Raw genomic sequence first — 16,555 nt, forward strand, 5'->3', positions numbered from 1 at the left:
AGAGGGGCAAGACAGAACCCCAGGAAAGATGGCATAAAGAGATCCGTCGGTCCTCCCTGACCTCCACCATCCTTCCATACTCTCCCAAGCCAAGAAGTTACAGCCCTTATCGCGACCGCCGGTTCCACTCTATATCCTGATATGTTTAATCGTCTAAGATCGAGTAGGACATCCATCGGTACGTCCTTGTCCATTGTCAAAAGTATTTCCATCTCATTGTCAATCTTTCAGTTAGCTAATGTGTGAGTCCACTCGAAAACCCAGCTCACTTGTTGTGGGAATTGAAGATTGGCAAGTTCTATGATATGTAGAACCGCGCGATTGTTCCATTTCGTCTCACTCTCTTCTACTCTGCCAAGAGTAGGCTGACCGTCAGCAGGATCCCTGTTAGATTGTGTTAACTCACTTGAGGTAGAGATTCCAATAAATGAGTAAGCTCTTCATGTGTTCCTTCTCTATCAGTAACAAGTAAGTCCACGATATTTCTTCGTATACCTGATTTATCAGCTCGTACCTTATAAAATCAAGATGTACGTACTGGGATCCTCGACTCTCTCGATGATCTTCATCAATTCCGGCTCGATATCTCTATTTTCACTGTCACGATAGAGCGACCAAATGACATTTTGTCCTAAACCAGTGGTAATTTCAACAGCCTTTGCTAATTCATCCAGATTATCGGATTGCGTGGACAAGACTGGAACTTGTGAAATAATTTCTCTCATCCAACGCGCCAAAATCTGCGTGGCAGAATAATCAAAAGTATTGATCTGACCATATTTCTCCAATAAATAAACGAACACGTGAAGTCGTTCCAGTTCCGACATTATAGTTGAAGGTGGTGCAGTGAGGATTTCTGCCAAGTTGGACCGGAAAGAATTAATCAATGACCATAAAGCATTCGCGGCATTGGGTTTGTTTCGAGATCTTTGTTGATTATGTGCGGAAATAGAGATGATGCTTTGAGAATTGATAGGATCTTGGATCCAAGTAAGGAGTTGTCGATGACGACTCTCATTACGAAGATACAGAAGCAGCTCGTTGAAAGTGCCGAGTTTGACTTTTAGCAAGTTCGGGTTAAGAGACGGGTCAATTGGCATAATCTCAATCAACCCTTGAGAAGGATCGTCATCATGTAGTTGCAGGTCTGGCTGAGCGCTTAGAGCGAGGAATGTCGAGGCGATGTCGTACAATTCCTTTGCGGGTTGTGTATGAATCTTCCCAAAACGAGGTATGAACGATTTCGCTGACCACGTTTGCGATACCACAACATTCGCGATTTTAGCGGATGTCGTTTCTCCCGTATCGTCATATATCTTCAATCGTCTCAGTATTGTATCATCCTCCAACGCCAAGTCGAACGAATCTCCCTCAGAACAGGCTCCTGTTGTCCGAACCATGTCTTCGTCCACTCTCTCGACGAACAATTCCACACCTCTATTCCTCATTGCTCTTGATAACTCCCCATGGGTAGGGTCATACGTCATGAACAACCTGAAATCCGGGTGTGGTTTGACAGTCTCCGGAGTTCCAGTCGATGAGCCTTTCTCCGACAAGACCAAAACACCATTTGTCTCGCATAAGCTGTTCAGTCTGTCCAATACCGATGGCGAACATAAGTTGGCGGAAGAAATAAGGAACCAACCTCCTGATCGGATGGCTGTGAGGAGGGGTCCATCTATCCAAGCGAAGCCGGTTTTCTGACTGGCCGCTGTCTTAAGTACATCGAATGCGGAATATAAAGAGGTGAGGTCAACATGAGAGGCGATTGTTTTGACTTTCGACCTTATATCATCCAAAACTTGGTCGAACCCAAAAGAGTCTACCTTTCTGGAAAAAGTCGAGGCTGAATCTGGGAAAGGAGCAGGGTTAATAGTGTCGAAGATAGTCTTGAGACTATTATCGATTTCCAAAAGTCGAGAATCGAGCTGAGGGTCGAGCTCGATAACTTGACGTCGCACTGCATCCAATTCACGTCGGGCTATATATAGAGCTCTTTCAGAATCTTGTTGTTCGAAACTTCCCAATAATTCACTAGTATCCACCCCAGGATGCATGGCGAACTCCCCCAATTCCCTTCCTGCACCACTGGCGAGATACCGTAACAAGCTTCGTTTCCCACTTGCAGCTTCACCAGAAAGAATCACCAACCAACCCATCTCCACGCATTTCAATACCGATTCAGCCATCTCCAAGTGACCATACTTGATTGACCCTTCCATTTTAGTGCAGGTGGAACGACGTATGATCGAATGACCTAATTGGAAATACGTAGATGTTATCATGGGGGTAGGTCGGATGAAATCGAGTTTCAAATTGAAGGTATCTTCAAATATCTCACTGACGGCTTTTCTGTCGGATTCAGAACGGAATCGTTGGAGATAGACCAATGGGAGAAATTCCATCGGATGATTGGATACTTCCAACCCGTTTGATTGGGAAAGAAGATTAAACCATCTGAATAAATCACGAAGGTTGAATTCCCAAGGACTGCCAAACCTTCCAATAGTCTTAGAAACCATTGTTTTCTCTCGAATAATCTCATTGAAGGTTATCATACGTTGAACCATTTCTGTAGATAGGGAAGGATGAAGATCTTGACAAATAAGTAACAAGTCTTCTGAGGTATGTTCTTGCAGATAAACTTTCGTGAATCTATTCAAAAAAGATTTTGGTAATCCTTTTCTTCCTCCTCCTTGCTGAAGTGGATTTTGAGCGGCGAAGACTCTGAAATCCTTATGACGTACGAACGATCTTCCAAGTTCAGGTATATAGACTGTACCTCTATGATCGAGTACAGCGTTAAGACCTTCAAGAACGGTTTGTGAAGCTAGATTCATTTCGTCCAATAAGACCCAATCACCTTTCTGTAAAGCATCGAGAAATGCCGCATCACGCCATTGGAATTCACCGGCGGAACCACCTTCGACCGGTAAGTCGGAACCAAAGAGGTCGATCAAGTCCGTTTGATCAGAAAGATTGATACGATGGAGTTTATGACTTGAAATAGAGGCTAGAGCAGAGACGAGGGACGTTTTCCCGACCCCTGGTGAGCCTTCGAGTAAGATAGCTTTTGGTAGTTGACATCCTCGAAGAACTCGCATGGCATTGAGAGCCGTAGTGGGGGCTTCAAACTTGAAGTGAGATGTTTCGGTTGGGATCAATCCGCGGGGAATTCCAAATCCACCTAGTTTGACTTCCAGATCGGTCGTCTCAAGTGTCGGTGCTTCTTTCGGTGATACCTCCTCATCGTGACGTGGAAGGTATATACAGAGTTGATTCAGACATTCTTGACGAAGCGTCGAAATTGCCAAAGAAGTAAATCCAGAGACTTGAGGGAGACTCTCCAATCCATCTACGAAAACCATCTGACCACCGTGCATATACGCTGTTGGGGGATCCATCAAGCCCTTCCCATGAACCTCATTCATGAACCCAACCCAAGCCAATATATCTCTCAATCCCAAGCCCCCATCTCCAAGACGTACCTTGAACCATTCGAAGAAGTCCAACACCGGTTCGCTCCATATACGCAACTCGTTGTATTTCCAAGAAGCATTGATGATCTGAAGTAAATCTTGACTATCGTTCAATGCCGGAACCCATATCTCGGTAAACCTATTTCGCAAAGCTGGTGATAATTCTTTCTTTCCGAAATCTCCACCGGGATTCATTGTTGCCACCACGTGGAACCCTGGGTGTGCAACAAGAGTTGCAGCATCGATATCGGTCCCTCCTCTTTCAGCCAATACGAGTGTTCTTCCAGGTTCTAAAACCGAGTTGAGTCTTTCAAGTACGGAGTCATCAGCGAGAGAGACTTCATCCAGTAGTAAAAGATCTCCCGAGCGCATAGCATGGACTAAAGGACCGTCAGACCATTCGAATAACGCCAACAACTGTTTGAGCTCTACTTGACATGATGTAAGGATATCTTGAGGGACATCTGGTCGCTTTGAAAGTTGATCGCATGCCGAGAGAATCTCATCTTCGCCAGCGTCAAGTGGTAACGGTATCCACTGAGAAAGGGTATGAACGAGTTTAGCTTTACGCTCAATCCTATTTCGAACTGGACGTTGACTCCCTAGCAAATCGGCAGTCTCCATATTTTGATGACAATTCACCCCTATCATCTGTTGACCAAACGCTTGAGCGATGATATCACATACAGAAGTTTTCCCACTTCCCGTTTCCCCAACAAGCAAAACCGGCTCGTTGTGAGCTAGAGCGAAAGCTATCAATCCGAAAAGGCGTTGCATGGCTTTGGTCCACACCAAGGATGAATTTGGTACTGAAGTGAAGGGAAGACGAGAGAGTATGCTCTCTGTTGGTTGATCGAATAAACGATATAAGCGATGTTCATCAATGGTGACTTTCATGATATCTTCAATGACTTGCTTGATTACTGCTTTATCCTCATCTTGCCTTGCTCTTTCAGCCAAAAGCATATATCCATCTTCGGCCAATTGTTGATATCCCACCGCACCCCTTTCTGCCCAACGGAACAAATCTCGAAGAGTTGCGAAAGAAGATTTCGATTCGAAGACTCTACTGGCTTGTCGACGATGTCGCAATTCTTCGAAGACTTGAACAATCTTCTTAGCGTAAGAAGGGGCTATTTGACATCTTTGACAAAGGATAATTTCAAGTTCTTCTTTGGGCACATCATCGAAATGAACTTCCAAAAATCGATTTCTGAATGCTCTCGAAAGAACCTTACGACCTGCATAAAGACCAGGCGGATTCTGTGTAGCGAATAAGATGAAATTTGGATGGGGTTTGACGACCTCTTGAGTTTCTGGTATTACAAGTTCACGATTATCATCTAACAATCGATTTAGAGCTTCGAGGACATCGGTAGGTGCCAAGTTAAGTTCATCCAAAACCAACCAATGTCCTTGTCGTACAGCAGTGACCAGAAGTCCTTCTTGGAATGACAAAGATCCTGTCCTGGGATCTGTGACATACGTTCCTAGGTATTCTTGGATATCTGTATGTTCGTGATTGTTGATACGCACGAATATGTGACCAGTCTGACGAGCTAAATATTCTACAGCAGAGGTTTTACCACTCGATGTCGGACCTTGTATCAAAACAGGGTATTTGTGTGTCATGATGACCCTGGCTAAATCGGCAAGTTTCGACTGGACCGATGGGGTGATGATATATCTTGATTCATCGCTAGGAACTTCAGGACCGCGTTTGAGCCAATATGGGCCGAATCGAACGAAGTCGTCGGAATCTGCAGAATGAGGAAGGGAAGGGATTTGGGATAAGACAGCTCGAGCGTTTTTCATAGGAATGAGAATATATTGTTCGCACACTTTACAAGCGCGTTGAGAACTGTCGTAATCCAAAGACATGGTGAATGACATCAGAGATCCCTCCCATAATCCTCGACGTAATCCAAACACTGGGGCGGTCTCAACGGCAAAAGAAAGAGCTCGGGTGAGGGTCCTCATACTGAAATGAGGGGGTACGTTGGAACCATCGACAATTTCTCGAGTATCGGAAAGACGTTTCAACTCGGTGTACAATTCGACAATGTCCAAAATGACACTTTGGTCGCCTGCAGCAACGTCGGAAATGTATTGCGAGACGATGGCAGTCAAAGCGTCTCGGTCATCATCCGGGGGTGGAACATAGAATTCTGTAAAGCGAGAACGGAGATTCGGAGGAAGGTCTTTTTTGCCGACATCTGTGGCTGGGTTCATACATGCGAACAGACGAAAGTCGGGATGGCGTGGAACAGGTTCGACGTCGCCTCTCTCGGTCAACACGAGCGAAGAGTATGTTCCTTCTAATATGGTAGCGATAGCTTCGAGAGTTTCCTGAGAGGCGAGGTTAATCTCATCCAATAAGAGCCTGATAATTAGCCAGATACGGATCATGAAATAACACAGACTCACCATTCCCCATTCTGCAATGCCTTGACAAGTGGTCCTTCGAGGAAAGTAAACACTAATTTGCTTTGCATCTTGACATGCTGTAGCTCAAACTCTTCGGTCACCATCTTACAGCTCTCCCAACGTTTGAGAAGTTCCTCAGCTGCCACGACACCATTCATCTTGCGCTTCTTCGTCATTCCCCCACTTTCTAATAATGAAACATCGTTCCTTTTACAAAGCTTAGCTATCGCTCGCTCCGTCGAGTTTTTCCAGAGACCAACACACCGTTCCCATTTCCTCCCGCTCAGGGCTTTAGAGACTAACTCGAGGTATTTGGCGTTCTCCGATTTTCCAGCGCTGAAAGTGTCACAGAAGAGTGTTTGCCATTGAACATGTATACTCCGTGCCGCAGCAGTCGCATCGACAGGCTTGAAACCTCCAAGAAGATCCGAGCTTTCAGTCTGCATGGACAAGTTCAAGACTGTCAGGAGACGATTGCAAGTTGTAGCAATGTATTGCACAGCAGTGGTCTTCCCCGTACCCGTTTCACCGACAAGTAGGATGGGCTCCGCCATGTTGACGGCACAAGCTATGCGTTCGAGGAGGACGAGAGAAGGCCTGGTCAGTGCAAAAGGTCGCGAGGACTGGATTTGTCGACGACTCGAGGTGGTATGTGTGATGGGAAGTGATGCTCGACCGAGGAATAGTGACCGAGATGATGACGCAACTTCAAGTGTCGGATATCGAGACGAGATCAAAGTAGCCGCAGTCTCGACATCCAGCCCCAGGACGGTAGCGATGACAGACGTCATTTCCTGGCGTCTATCGAGAGACAGAGGTTTCGTGTCAAGAGCGGCGACGAACGTATCGATCGCTTCCATTGTAATCGCCTGTTGCAGAGCAGGATTGCCAAGCGGATTCTCCAATACAAGACCAGAAGAAGGTAGACTCCGGGAAACTCGGGCACACCATTTCTCCAAATCTCTCAGACCTATTTCTCGCGACTTGGTCTTTGATCCGCCTGCCAAATGGCGAAGACCGTTCCAAGCTTTCACAAGCGTTGTCGCCAGACTTGTGGGTATCCTCGGAAAGCTGGTATTGAGGATCTCTAGAATCTCATCCTCGTCAGGCGACTCGAGGATGACTTCCAGATAATTATGTTTGCCTAGAAATGTCGGAGGGGTATACGCTCCCTGTCGCAGAGTCCGAGTGGCAAACATAGCAAACCCATGTCCTGCTTGGATCTTCCCTCTCCCTGGGATATCCAGATAAGCTCTTTGTCCCGGTCCACGGTGCTGAAGGGTTCTTGCTAGTGTGGAGATGGTGACGAGCATCTCGGTACTTGCTTTGTCGATATCGTCGAAGACGACCCATGAACCCGCTTGGAGAGCCTTGGTCAGAGCACCCTGCATCCACTCAAATGTTCCTGGCCGAGTGCGTGATGAGATGTAAGTACCGATCAGAGATTTGACGTCGATGGAGGTGTCCGCCAACGGAATAGTGAGAATACGATTAGTCGGATAGATGGTTGGATGGAGCTGGGAGGAGAGATATTGTACGAGATGGGTTTTGCCTGATGATGGGGATGAGGAGAGTAAGATGGGATGACCTTTTTGTAACAGAGGGCAGAGCTTACGTAGACAAGCTTCAGAGGACGGAGTTGTAACATGGGGGACTGGGGGAGGTAGGGAAGCATTGAGAGTGGAGGTATTGCGAAGGAAGAATGTGCTGGCAACGACGACGGTGTGAGGAGAGAGATACCGGGGTTCGAGAACAGGTAATGGAAGATAGTCAAAGGCTACATTTGACCGTCGTCGACGATCTGAACATAAATATACAGACTCAAGTCAAGGATAGAACTCACAATCTTCCAAACGTTGACTCTCCAATAATGGTAACAACCATCCATCTACTATTCTCCATTTGACCTCAAATACACCTTTCTCACAAGGAGCAATTTCAGCATCATAAATGATCTCTACATCCTGGTCCACCTCCCCTACCCATCTTCTCTCCATACGTTTTCGTTTCTCCTCTGACCACCCTTCTTGTCTAGATAGACAGTGTATAGCCAGCAGCCGGATACCTTTGTCAGGATGTTTCATCCTCAGCTCATGCAGTGGAGCAGAATCCCACCATGTTCCGAGACTCGGGTCAATCGCCAAAAGTCTCCAGTATGTGAGCAGGACACGACATAGTCTAGGAGTTCGGGTTGTGTGATAAGGTGGAAAGAATTTCGACAATGGGGATGAGGATGGAGGGAGGAATCGTCGAATGATATGTACGAGTTCGGGTTTGATTTGTGAGATATCGGCAAGGATAGATAATCGTATCTCCCATTCTTCGTCGCTGTTATTTGGAACATCGAGCCATCGTGCAAAGAGGTCCGAGATGATAGGTTCTAATCGATATAGGATGGAGGAAGAGACACCTTCCAGAGCTAGCAGAAGACTGAGAGAGTCGAGTAGCTCAGATGGAGCTATCTGATGTCCTTGTGAATACTCAAATAGAACTTTAGGGGTTAGTGACAAGGAGGAGGAGGAAGAGGAAGAGGCAGAAGAACAGTTGAGATCGGCCAGCAACAGAGTGGTCTGTCGATGGAGGTCAAGGTGAAGGGGAGAAGTGTGTCTAAAAAGTCAGCTCCGACCGAGTGAACTCATATTATATAAGCTCACAAACTGCTATGGGTAGCTTGTTGAGCGACGTCCATGTCGACGTCTTGTTGTAGCCCAGCCATTGTGAAGGGGTCATAGGGAAAAAAGTCGAGTGACAGGATGAATACTGGACTGAAATTTGCGGGGTGAGACGGAGATCAACTCCATCTCCGTGTCTTCCCCTTACACGTCGCTAAGAGGTAAAATACGGCAAAACTGGATAATCCCGACGGAACTCGAATTAATCCCGACGAAATTTTGCCACTTTCTCCCAAAATACGTCGTTCAACTCCCATATCCCGTCACTACTGACCCAAATCCCTTCACTATTAAAAAATCATCTTTCCGTGGCTTTTCTGATATCATTGGAATGCCTGACGCCTTCTGAGTCTATTCATACCATTTTCGGAACAGCTTTCGGAGTATTGACCACAGGGGCATGGGCAATGTCCCCAACCCAAAATCCTACTTCCTTTTTGGTCCCCTTTCGGCCGAATTCGGGAGCTTTCGGTAATAGTCACATACTCACTACTGACTACCAATCTACCCAAGTGAATAGCTTCTTTCATGTATGTAAGTATGTATGTATGTTCATGTTCATGGTAATACATCCTCTGAATGCACAAAACTCTCTTAAGGATCCATCATGTTGACGTGTTTCTGATGGTGATGGGGTTGGTTGAACTTCTACTAAGTACCAACACGGGCTGACGTGATTTTCCCCGTTTTTCATTCCTTCCATTCACTTCTTCTCTTCACTTCACTTCACTTCTCTTCAGCATCTTCATATCTTTTTCCAGCTTACATTAGCCAGCGTTTTTCATCTGCTCTCCACTGCTCACTCTCAACTGATCTCACTGCTCATTCTGCATCTGTGTGCTTCATCTCACCTTCCCCCTTGGCTCGTCCGAATTATCTTATCATCAAAATTAGAGTCTTCTGTAACGGTACTGGAAACACGACGACTAGGTCGCAGGTTGGGTCGAACTCGATGGAGGTCTCGTGGAAATCTAGGGGCTCTGGTGCTAATGGATCGTGTCTCCTCTGCAATCGATGTAGCCAAAGAATGATATTGAAGAATCAGCAAAGTTGGTACTTTGCTGATTGTACTATATACTGTCTACAGGTATCCGTCTCCTCTTCTCAGTCCTACTGCAAGCGTCCATGTACATACTCGGACAGGTGAAAAACCGCTTTGAGCAAACCCAGTGGGGAAAATCTCGAAAGGGGAAAACCCGTCCCTACCTACTGCAGCACTGCCTCCAACTCCCGCTTTCCTCTGTCCTAATCCGTCGAACTCGATAGAGTCCTCTCGATTCGTTGTTACCCCGTAACAAGTTTCCCCCCCTGTCTCAAGGATCCTCGCCGAGGATCCTGAACCCTGTAACCAGGTGATGCACATGGATTGTTCTTAGACACCTTTGGTGCGCCCTGACGTCACACCTGCGCTAGTGTGACGGTTGCCATGAAAACGCGTCACCCGCACGGACCTCCAATGTGATCGAGAAATTACTGACCAAGTTACCTCCCCGTCTTCTTTCTCTCTTTCCTCTTCATTCTCTCTTTACCTCTTGTTCGTCGTTCTTTTTACTTATCTATCATCATCCATCCATATCTTACTCATATCTTAGAGATCCTTCCAACTCTGACCTGTCTGTGAGCATGTCTAAGCGTACTGTAAGCAATTCCCTTCGAATTCGATGTATATCCTCCTATCTCTCACTGGCTGACGAGATTAGTTGTCTCCTTCCACCTCCTCCCGTCAAACTCGAGCTTCCACCCAGGCAATCCTACCTGACGTCGACCCCGAACTTCTCATGCGTCAAACGAAAAGAATGAGAATTACTTCCCAAATTCCTGGTACTACCCAGACTTCCACGGTTGACGCTTCTCGAAGGGCTCTGGACACCATTAAGGATCGATATCAATCCGGTCCTTCTCGCGATCAACAATCGTCTCATCTTGATGACCAGGTCATCGAGCAATATTTCGACTTCGAAGGGGGTGCTGGGCCATCTGCCACTGGTGAGAACCTATCTCCCGCCAAATCCGTCGACTCCGAACACCCTACCGTCGTCGAAAATGAAAATTCTCCCGGTAAGCAACCCACTGGTCCTCCTTCTGAGGCTTCCGACGAACTTGTGGAGGTTCCCGAAGAACTTGGTGACATCTTTCACGCCCCTCGCAAGGTTACCGTCAACCAGGAACTGGTTAAGTTGCTCGAGGATCGAAAAGACTCCGAAATCGGTGAGAATTCCACCGAGTTCTGTTCGCTTCTGACTTGTTAGCTACCCTTTGGGCCAGCATGACCTTCCCCTCTGTTCGTCTCGCGTTGAAGAACGAAGCTCTGGACCGTTTCCGCGAAACCAACGCCATCAAGCCCACTGTAAAGTGGTTTAAGAACGCTGTAAGTCTCGAATTCCTTCAAGTTTTATCGATTCTAATCATTAGCTCGATCGTTTGGCCCAAGGTTGGCGCCTCCGCAACAAAAATGGTGCTGTTGTTCGGCTAGAGGGTGAGCTCTGTACCGATTGTCAACGTCGTCTCGATGGTGGCGAAGACTTTCGTGTTGGTTGTATTGGCCCTCGTAAGTTCTTGCTGCGACTCGTTCAATGTTGATGCAATTCAGTCGGTGGTGTGTGCGGTGAATGCTCTGCTAAGGGTACTTCAAAATGTTCGGTGAAGACCAACAACCCTGAGTCGCGAACTCAATAATGAGCCTGTCTATTTCCTTCGAACTTGGTCGATGTTGATGTATAGGGTATTGTTGTGGGAGCAAGAACGGTCACTTCCCAAGGTTACTTTTGTCATGGAGCACGAGCTTTGTGCGGCTTCGGTCCGCTATCGATCCCTTCCTGCCCATGATCAACCCGCTGTCTGACCCAACTTTCGGGTTACATCCATCTCTTCACCTCCCTTCTCCTTCCTCTCCCCTCTCAACATCTGGATCTTTACAAATCCCTTCATCTTATTTCCGCCAACTATGCTCCTCCTTCCGCCGATGAAACTCTGGATCATCTCACTTCTACTGGTGATCCTACAGGATTGAGTTCCTCTCAGCCAATCGCTGGTCCCTCCTCTTCTCCCCATACTCCTCTCCCTCGCAATGTCATTCGTATTCCCGCTTCGGCCCGTCGTCCCCGAGCCAATTCTACCACCTCCAACTTTTAGTGTGTTTATATCTCTCTATTTGTAGCTATATTTCCTGTGTATGCATTTATTTCTGACCCAGTTTTGTTGATCTTGATCGAATTCTCACTTTCTTCTGGGGTCCCTCTTCCTTTTTTCCAAAAATTCACCAAAAACGGCCAACTCTTCCACATTTTCTCGTGGTTCCCAGTCATAGGCCGCATTTCCTGTGTATCCTAACCATTTTACCTTGAATTCTTCCTTTCCTCGTCGAATTCTGCTGTCCACGATTGCTTCCACATGGAATTCATCCTGGCCGTTAATTACTACAGGCGGTGGGGGTGGTATCTGTCGACCTGGTATCATATCCTTGGGATATGGTTCCAACAGCGTGACATTGAAGACATTGTGCACCTTCATTGCTGGAGGTAGATCTAATTCGAAAGCATTTTTTCCAACTTTCCTTATGACCTTGAATGGGCCAATGTATTTTGCTTCTAGTTTTCGACTGGGTCGTTCCGTCGTAAGATACTTTGTACTTAGTAGTACCTGTTCTCCCTTTCTGAATTCTTCTGGTATGCTCTTGTGTCTCCTGTTGTAGTACTCTGCACTAATTTCATTCGCCATCCTGACCTGTTCTTGAACAGTCGCATGCAACTCTCCCATATCTCTCCATTTCTTCTCCAACTTGTTTGACTTTGATCGAATATCGTGCGAATGGATGTCGTAGTGTGGCACATAGCCGTAACAAGCTTCAAAAGGACACAGACCGTGGCTACTATGTGGCGAACAGTTATAAGCGAACTCAGCAATTGGTAGAAGTTGATCCCAATTGTCCATGTTGTAGTTTACATACATTCCAAGCAGGATTTCCATCTGTTGATTTACTCGCTCAGTCTGTCCATCTGTTTGAGGGTGATACGCAGTCGAATATAAGTTCTTTATTCCCAAGAACTGACATATTTCCTTCCAAATTTCTGCTGTAAACTGAGTTCCCCTATCTGATACAATTGTTCGAGGTACTCCATGTTTTGAAAAGATCTCCTTGATGTAGATGTCGGCCACTTTGTTCGCTGTTAGTCCAGTTGTACATGGAATGAATCTAGCCATCTTGGTTAGTCGATCGACTATCACTAGTATCGCGTCGAACTCGGTCGATTTTGGCAGGGGTCCCACCATATCCATAGAGATATCTGTCCAGGGGAGTGTGGGTACTGGTAAAGAGACTAGATGTCCATACGGCTGATGTCGATGAGTCTTATGTCGGTTACAGATCTCGCATCCTTTTACGTATTTGGCAATATATTCGTCCAAATGTGGCCAGTAATAGTCCTCTTTGACCATGGTGATAGTTTTGTCTCTTCCTGGATGACCTACTAGTATCGAATCGTGTCTTGCTTTCATTACTTCTAACCTTGCTTGTCCCTCTGGTATGACTACTCTATTCTTGTACAAGAGCAATCCGCTTTGAGTCCATGATACCACCGGTGCCTCGTTGCTAATCTGTGTCTTCTGTGTGTCCTGTGTGCTATGTGTCTGTGTGTCCTGTGTACTATGTGTCTGTGTGTCCTGTGTACTATGTGTCTGTGTCAATTGCAGCCCTAGTCGTCGTATGTTTGCTATGTCTTCTGAGTCTTTGAGTCCGTTCTTGATGAGTCCAAATAATGAGTCTTCTCGGATTGCTCCTCTTACTATGTGTCGGGTTTCTGAGTCTATCGAATTCGATCCATGTTTCTCGTATGTGGGTAGCAATTGTAGCCAGTTTCCTTTGTTTAGATCTGGGTCCTTACTACTTCCTTTTCCCGGGTGATAATCCCCTCGTCTTGTTAAAGCATCTGCTCCCCCATTTTTGCTACCTGGTCGATAAGTGATCTCTATGTTGAAGTCTCCTAAGATTTCCAGCCACCTCATTTGTCTTCGATTCAGTTGTCGCTTACTTTGGAAGTACTCCAGGTTCTTGTGATCCGTAATGACCTTTATGACATCACTACTGTTCGCTAAGTAAGGTCTCCATGCTACCAAGCAGTCCACAATGGCTAGTAGTTCCTTCTCTCCCACTGTGTAGTTTAATTCGCAGGGTGTCATTGCTCGAGACCAATACGCAACCGGATGAAGTTCCGTGGTCCCTTTTATCGATGGATGAGGGAACCTTTGGGACGCTATTGCACCTATCGCACAGTCAGATCCATCGGTTTCGATCCAGGTTGGTCGGGTTCTATCGAAATGTCGAAGTACCGGTGCTGTCGTGAAAGTTTTCTTCAAATTTTCAAAAGCTTTTTGACATTCCTCTGTCCAATTCCAAGCCTGATCCTTCCTGGTCAGACGGGTAAGAGGACCCACAATATGTGAGAATCCTTTGATGAACCGTCGATAGAAATTGGCAAATCCTAGAAAAACCTGAGTATCTCGGACTGTCATTGGTTCTCCCCATTCTAGAATGGCTTTCACCTTGTCTTGATCCATTTCGATCCGTTCGTGTCCGATTACATACCCCAGAAACTTCACTTCGTCGCGACTCCATTCACACTTCCTCGGGCTAACAACCAAGTCGTTTTCAAGTAATCGGTCCAATACCTTTTGGACAATTATCTGATGGTTTTCGATCGTGTCTGAGTATACCGTGATGTCGTCTATGTAAACTACCACTCCTTCATCTAACAGGTCGTGGAACATATCCTGCAGGAAGTTTTGAAAGGTGGCTGGTGCGTTGCATAATCCATCCCGTAGAACAGTGCTTTCAAAACTACCGTATCGTGTTCGTAGAGCAGCTTTATGTTCATCTCCTTCTTTTATTCGAACTAACTGATAGGCCCCTTTCAGGTCGAGTTTGGTAAACACCTTTCCCAATTGAAGTCGATCGAGTAAGGTCGAGATAAGTGGCATTGGGTACGAATCCTTGATGGTTACCTTGTTAAGTGCCCGGTAATCTGTAACTACTCGATAGGGAATGACTCCTTTCTTGGGGACCAGGAATACTGGGGACCCATAGGGCGATTTACTTCTTCGCAGATGTCCACTAGTCAGTCCATCATTGATCCACTGCTTCAGGAAAGCATCCCCATGCTCGTCCAGTTGGTAGATTGGTCCTGGTTTCAGTTCAGCCCCTGATACTAATTCGATTTCGTGGTCACATTCTCTTCTTGGTGGTAGTCTTCTTGCTCTTTCTACCTTGAATAATTCGAGGTACTGGTGCCATTGTGTCGGTATGATTTGTCGTAGTTCCTCCTCACTCATTTCGTCTTCCCCTTTCTCCAGTGTTGCTCCTCTTATTAATCCTTCTTCTAATCTTGGGTATTTCCAACCAGTATCTCGTTCAATTCCGTCGAATTCGATCAGTCCCTTTCCACAATCGATCCTTGCCCTAAACTGTCTCAAGAAATCTAGTCCTACTAGTACTTCTGGTCCTTCGTATGCCATAACATCCAGTCGAGTTGCAATCCTGAGTCCTTTTCCTAGATCTAATTCTGCTTCTACATATTCGGTCACTAAGGTCGCGGTAGTTCCATCCAGGAACCTAATTTTTCGTGGTACCTGATATTGTTTCTTTGGGAATAGATGGTATAATGGACAGGCCGGCTGCACATACCTTCCTGTAGCCCCGGTATCGATTAACATTCCAATCTGTAGGGTATCTTTCTTTGTTTGTATTTTTATATATATTATGGCCGAGTCATTACTGAGATCTATTGGTATTTGAATTTTCTGCGATCCGGGCAGATCCTGGCCGCAAGTGGTCGCATCACTTAGGCCAGGTAGTCGTTTCCCTCTTCTTCAAAGGTCACCGCCATTCCTCGAACTAATGGCCCTTTGGATCCAGTTGGGATCGAGTTCGATCCACTAGGAATCGGTGAGCTATGCGGGTTTGGGGATCCCCTAATGTTGTTTCTCGTATTTCCTCCATTTGGACAGTTGTTGGCGTAATGTTCTGGACTTCTACATTTGAGACAACGTCGGTTCTCCCTCCTCCAAGTCATTTCGTTCTCGCTGAGACGTCCTCCGTCCTCTGTCCAAGTGACCGGAGGGTCATTTGGTAGACCATGATTCATCATCCCTGGTTTTCCACCGGGCAAGGGTCCTCTACCAGTCGATTGTGAGTGGCGCTCTACCGGGTTGGGCAAACTAGTATCCAATCGCATCGAATTCGATCGAGGGGGAAGCCAGGTCGTCTCATGTTTGCGTCTAGCAGCCCATCGATTCGCTGCAATCATCGTTTCAGCCATCCGTTGGTTCTCCTCAGTCCCTATCACATGCTGTTTGAAATAGATCCAGTCCGATTTGGTTCGAGGGTCGGTGTTATTTACCACTACCACCTTCAGTAGCTCTTCCTTCAGGCCCTGTATGGCTGAGGCGATTTTCATTGCATCTGGTACCTTTCCAAGGTGTGTGGACCAAAGTTCAAAGTTGGCAAAATACTCGGCGGCCGTATCCGTCTGTCTTAACTCCTGCAATTTCCTCATAGCCGTACCTGCCATGTTACTGTCTCCAAATTGAGTTCGTAAATGCTGGATGAATTTGTCGTAGCTCTCTAGCCATTCGGTCGAATTCCATATACTTGGATTGGTTATGGCCGGGGTTATAAGCATTTGAGGGGTGCCTCGAAGATACCCGTACATGAACAGGATCTTTCTGCGATCGGTGGCGTACTCCGCCCCTTTGAATTCGAAGTTCATGTGACATGCTGCAAGGAAGTTGTCCAATTCTCCTCGTTCTCCACTGAAGGTAGGTGGATCCGCACACCTGGTTCTTCCTGTTCGTTCGTTGTTGGTAAGTTTTGGCTCCAAACACGGCTTGTTTTCTTCGACTTCGATCAAACTTGCCCTTTCGATGTGAGTATCTGTTGGTTCTGTCGTCAGCTTCATCGTAGCCAGTCTTCCCTAATGCATTTTG

General features: G+C 46.4%; 4 protein-coding genes across 4 annotated transcripts in view; 1 reads left to right on the forward strand and 3 right to left on the reverse strand.

Annotated features, from left to right (window-relative positions):
- The window catches only part of TREMEDRAFT_37629 (uncharacterized protein), a 15,638-nt gene extending 7,135 nt beyond the window's left edge, over positions 1-8,503 (reverse strand). The window contains exons 1-8 of the mRNA XM_007002415.1: positions 7,750-8,503; positions 7,528-7,707; positions 5,907-7,458; positions 1,950-5,862; positions 539-1,826; positions 403-507; positions 270-349; positions 14-212 (exon numbers count right to left, since the gene is read on the reverse strand). Of these exons, the coding sequence (XP_007002477.1) occupies positions 14-212; positions 270-349; positions 403-507; positions 539-1,826; positions 1,950-5,862; positions 5,907-7,458; positions 7,528-7,707; positions 7,750-7,990 (7,558 nt within the window). The 5' untranslated portion in view covers positions 7,991-8,503. The remainder of the gene's footprint in view (positions 1-13; positions 213-269; positions 350-402; positions 508-538; positions 1,827-1,949; positions 5,863-5,906; positions 7,459-7,527; positions 7,708-7,749) is intronic.
- A 1,698-nt stretch (positions 8,504-10,201) lies between these two features.
- On the forward strand, positions 10,202-11,254 carry TREMEDRAFT_60135 (uncharacterized protein; the record flags this gene model as incomplete). Its single annotated transcript, XM_007002661.1, has 5 exons — positions 10,202-10,216; positions 10,279-10,786; positions 10,828-10,946; positions 10,991-11,126; positions 11,169-11,254. 5 exons carry the CDS (start codon positions 10,202-10,204, stop codon positions 11,252-11,254), a joined length of 864 nt encoding a protein of 287 aa, XP_007002723.1.
- Positions 11,255-11,794: 540 nt separating this feature from the next.
- TREMEDRAFT_26990 (uncharacterized protein) lies at positions 11,795-14,902 on the reverse strand (the record flags this gene model as incomplete). The annotated part of the gene is made up of 2 exons (XM_007002216.1): positions 11,795-13,252; positions 13,361-14,902. The coding sequence occupies 2 exons, from the start codon at positions 14,900-14,902 to the stop codon at positions 11,795-11,797; spliced, it is 3,000 nt and encodes a 999-aa protein (XP_007002278.1).
- Positions 14,903-15,411: 509 nt separating this feature from the next.
- On the reverse strand, positions 15,412-16,026 carry TREMEDRAFT_60137 (uncharacterized protein; the record flags this gene model as incomplete). Its single annotated transcript, XM_007002662.1, has 1 exon — positions 15,412-16,026. The coding sequence occupies one exon, from the start codon at positions 16,024-16,026 to the stop codon at positions 15,412-15,414; it is 615 nt and encodes a 204-aa protein (XP_007002724.1).
- Positions 16,027-16,555: the final 529 nt, after the last annotated feature.

This window comes from Tremella mesenterica (assembly GCF_000271645.1).
Source record: "Tremella mesenterica DSM 1558 unplaced genomic scaffold TREMEscaffold_2, whole genome shotgun sequence".
In the NCBI taxonomy this organism is placed as follows: domain Eukaryota; kingdom Fungi; phylum Basidiomycota; class Tremellomycetes; order Tremellales; family Tremellaceae; genus Tremella; species Tremella mesenterica.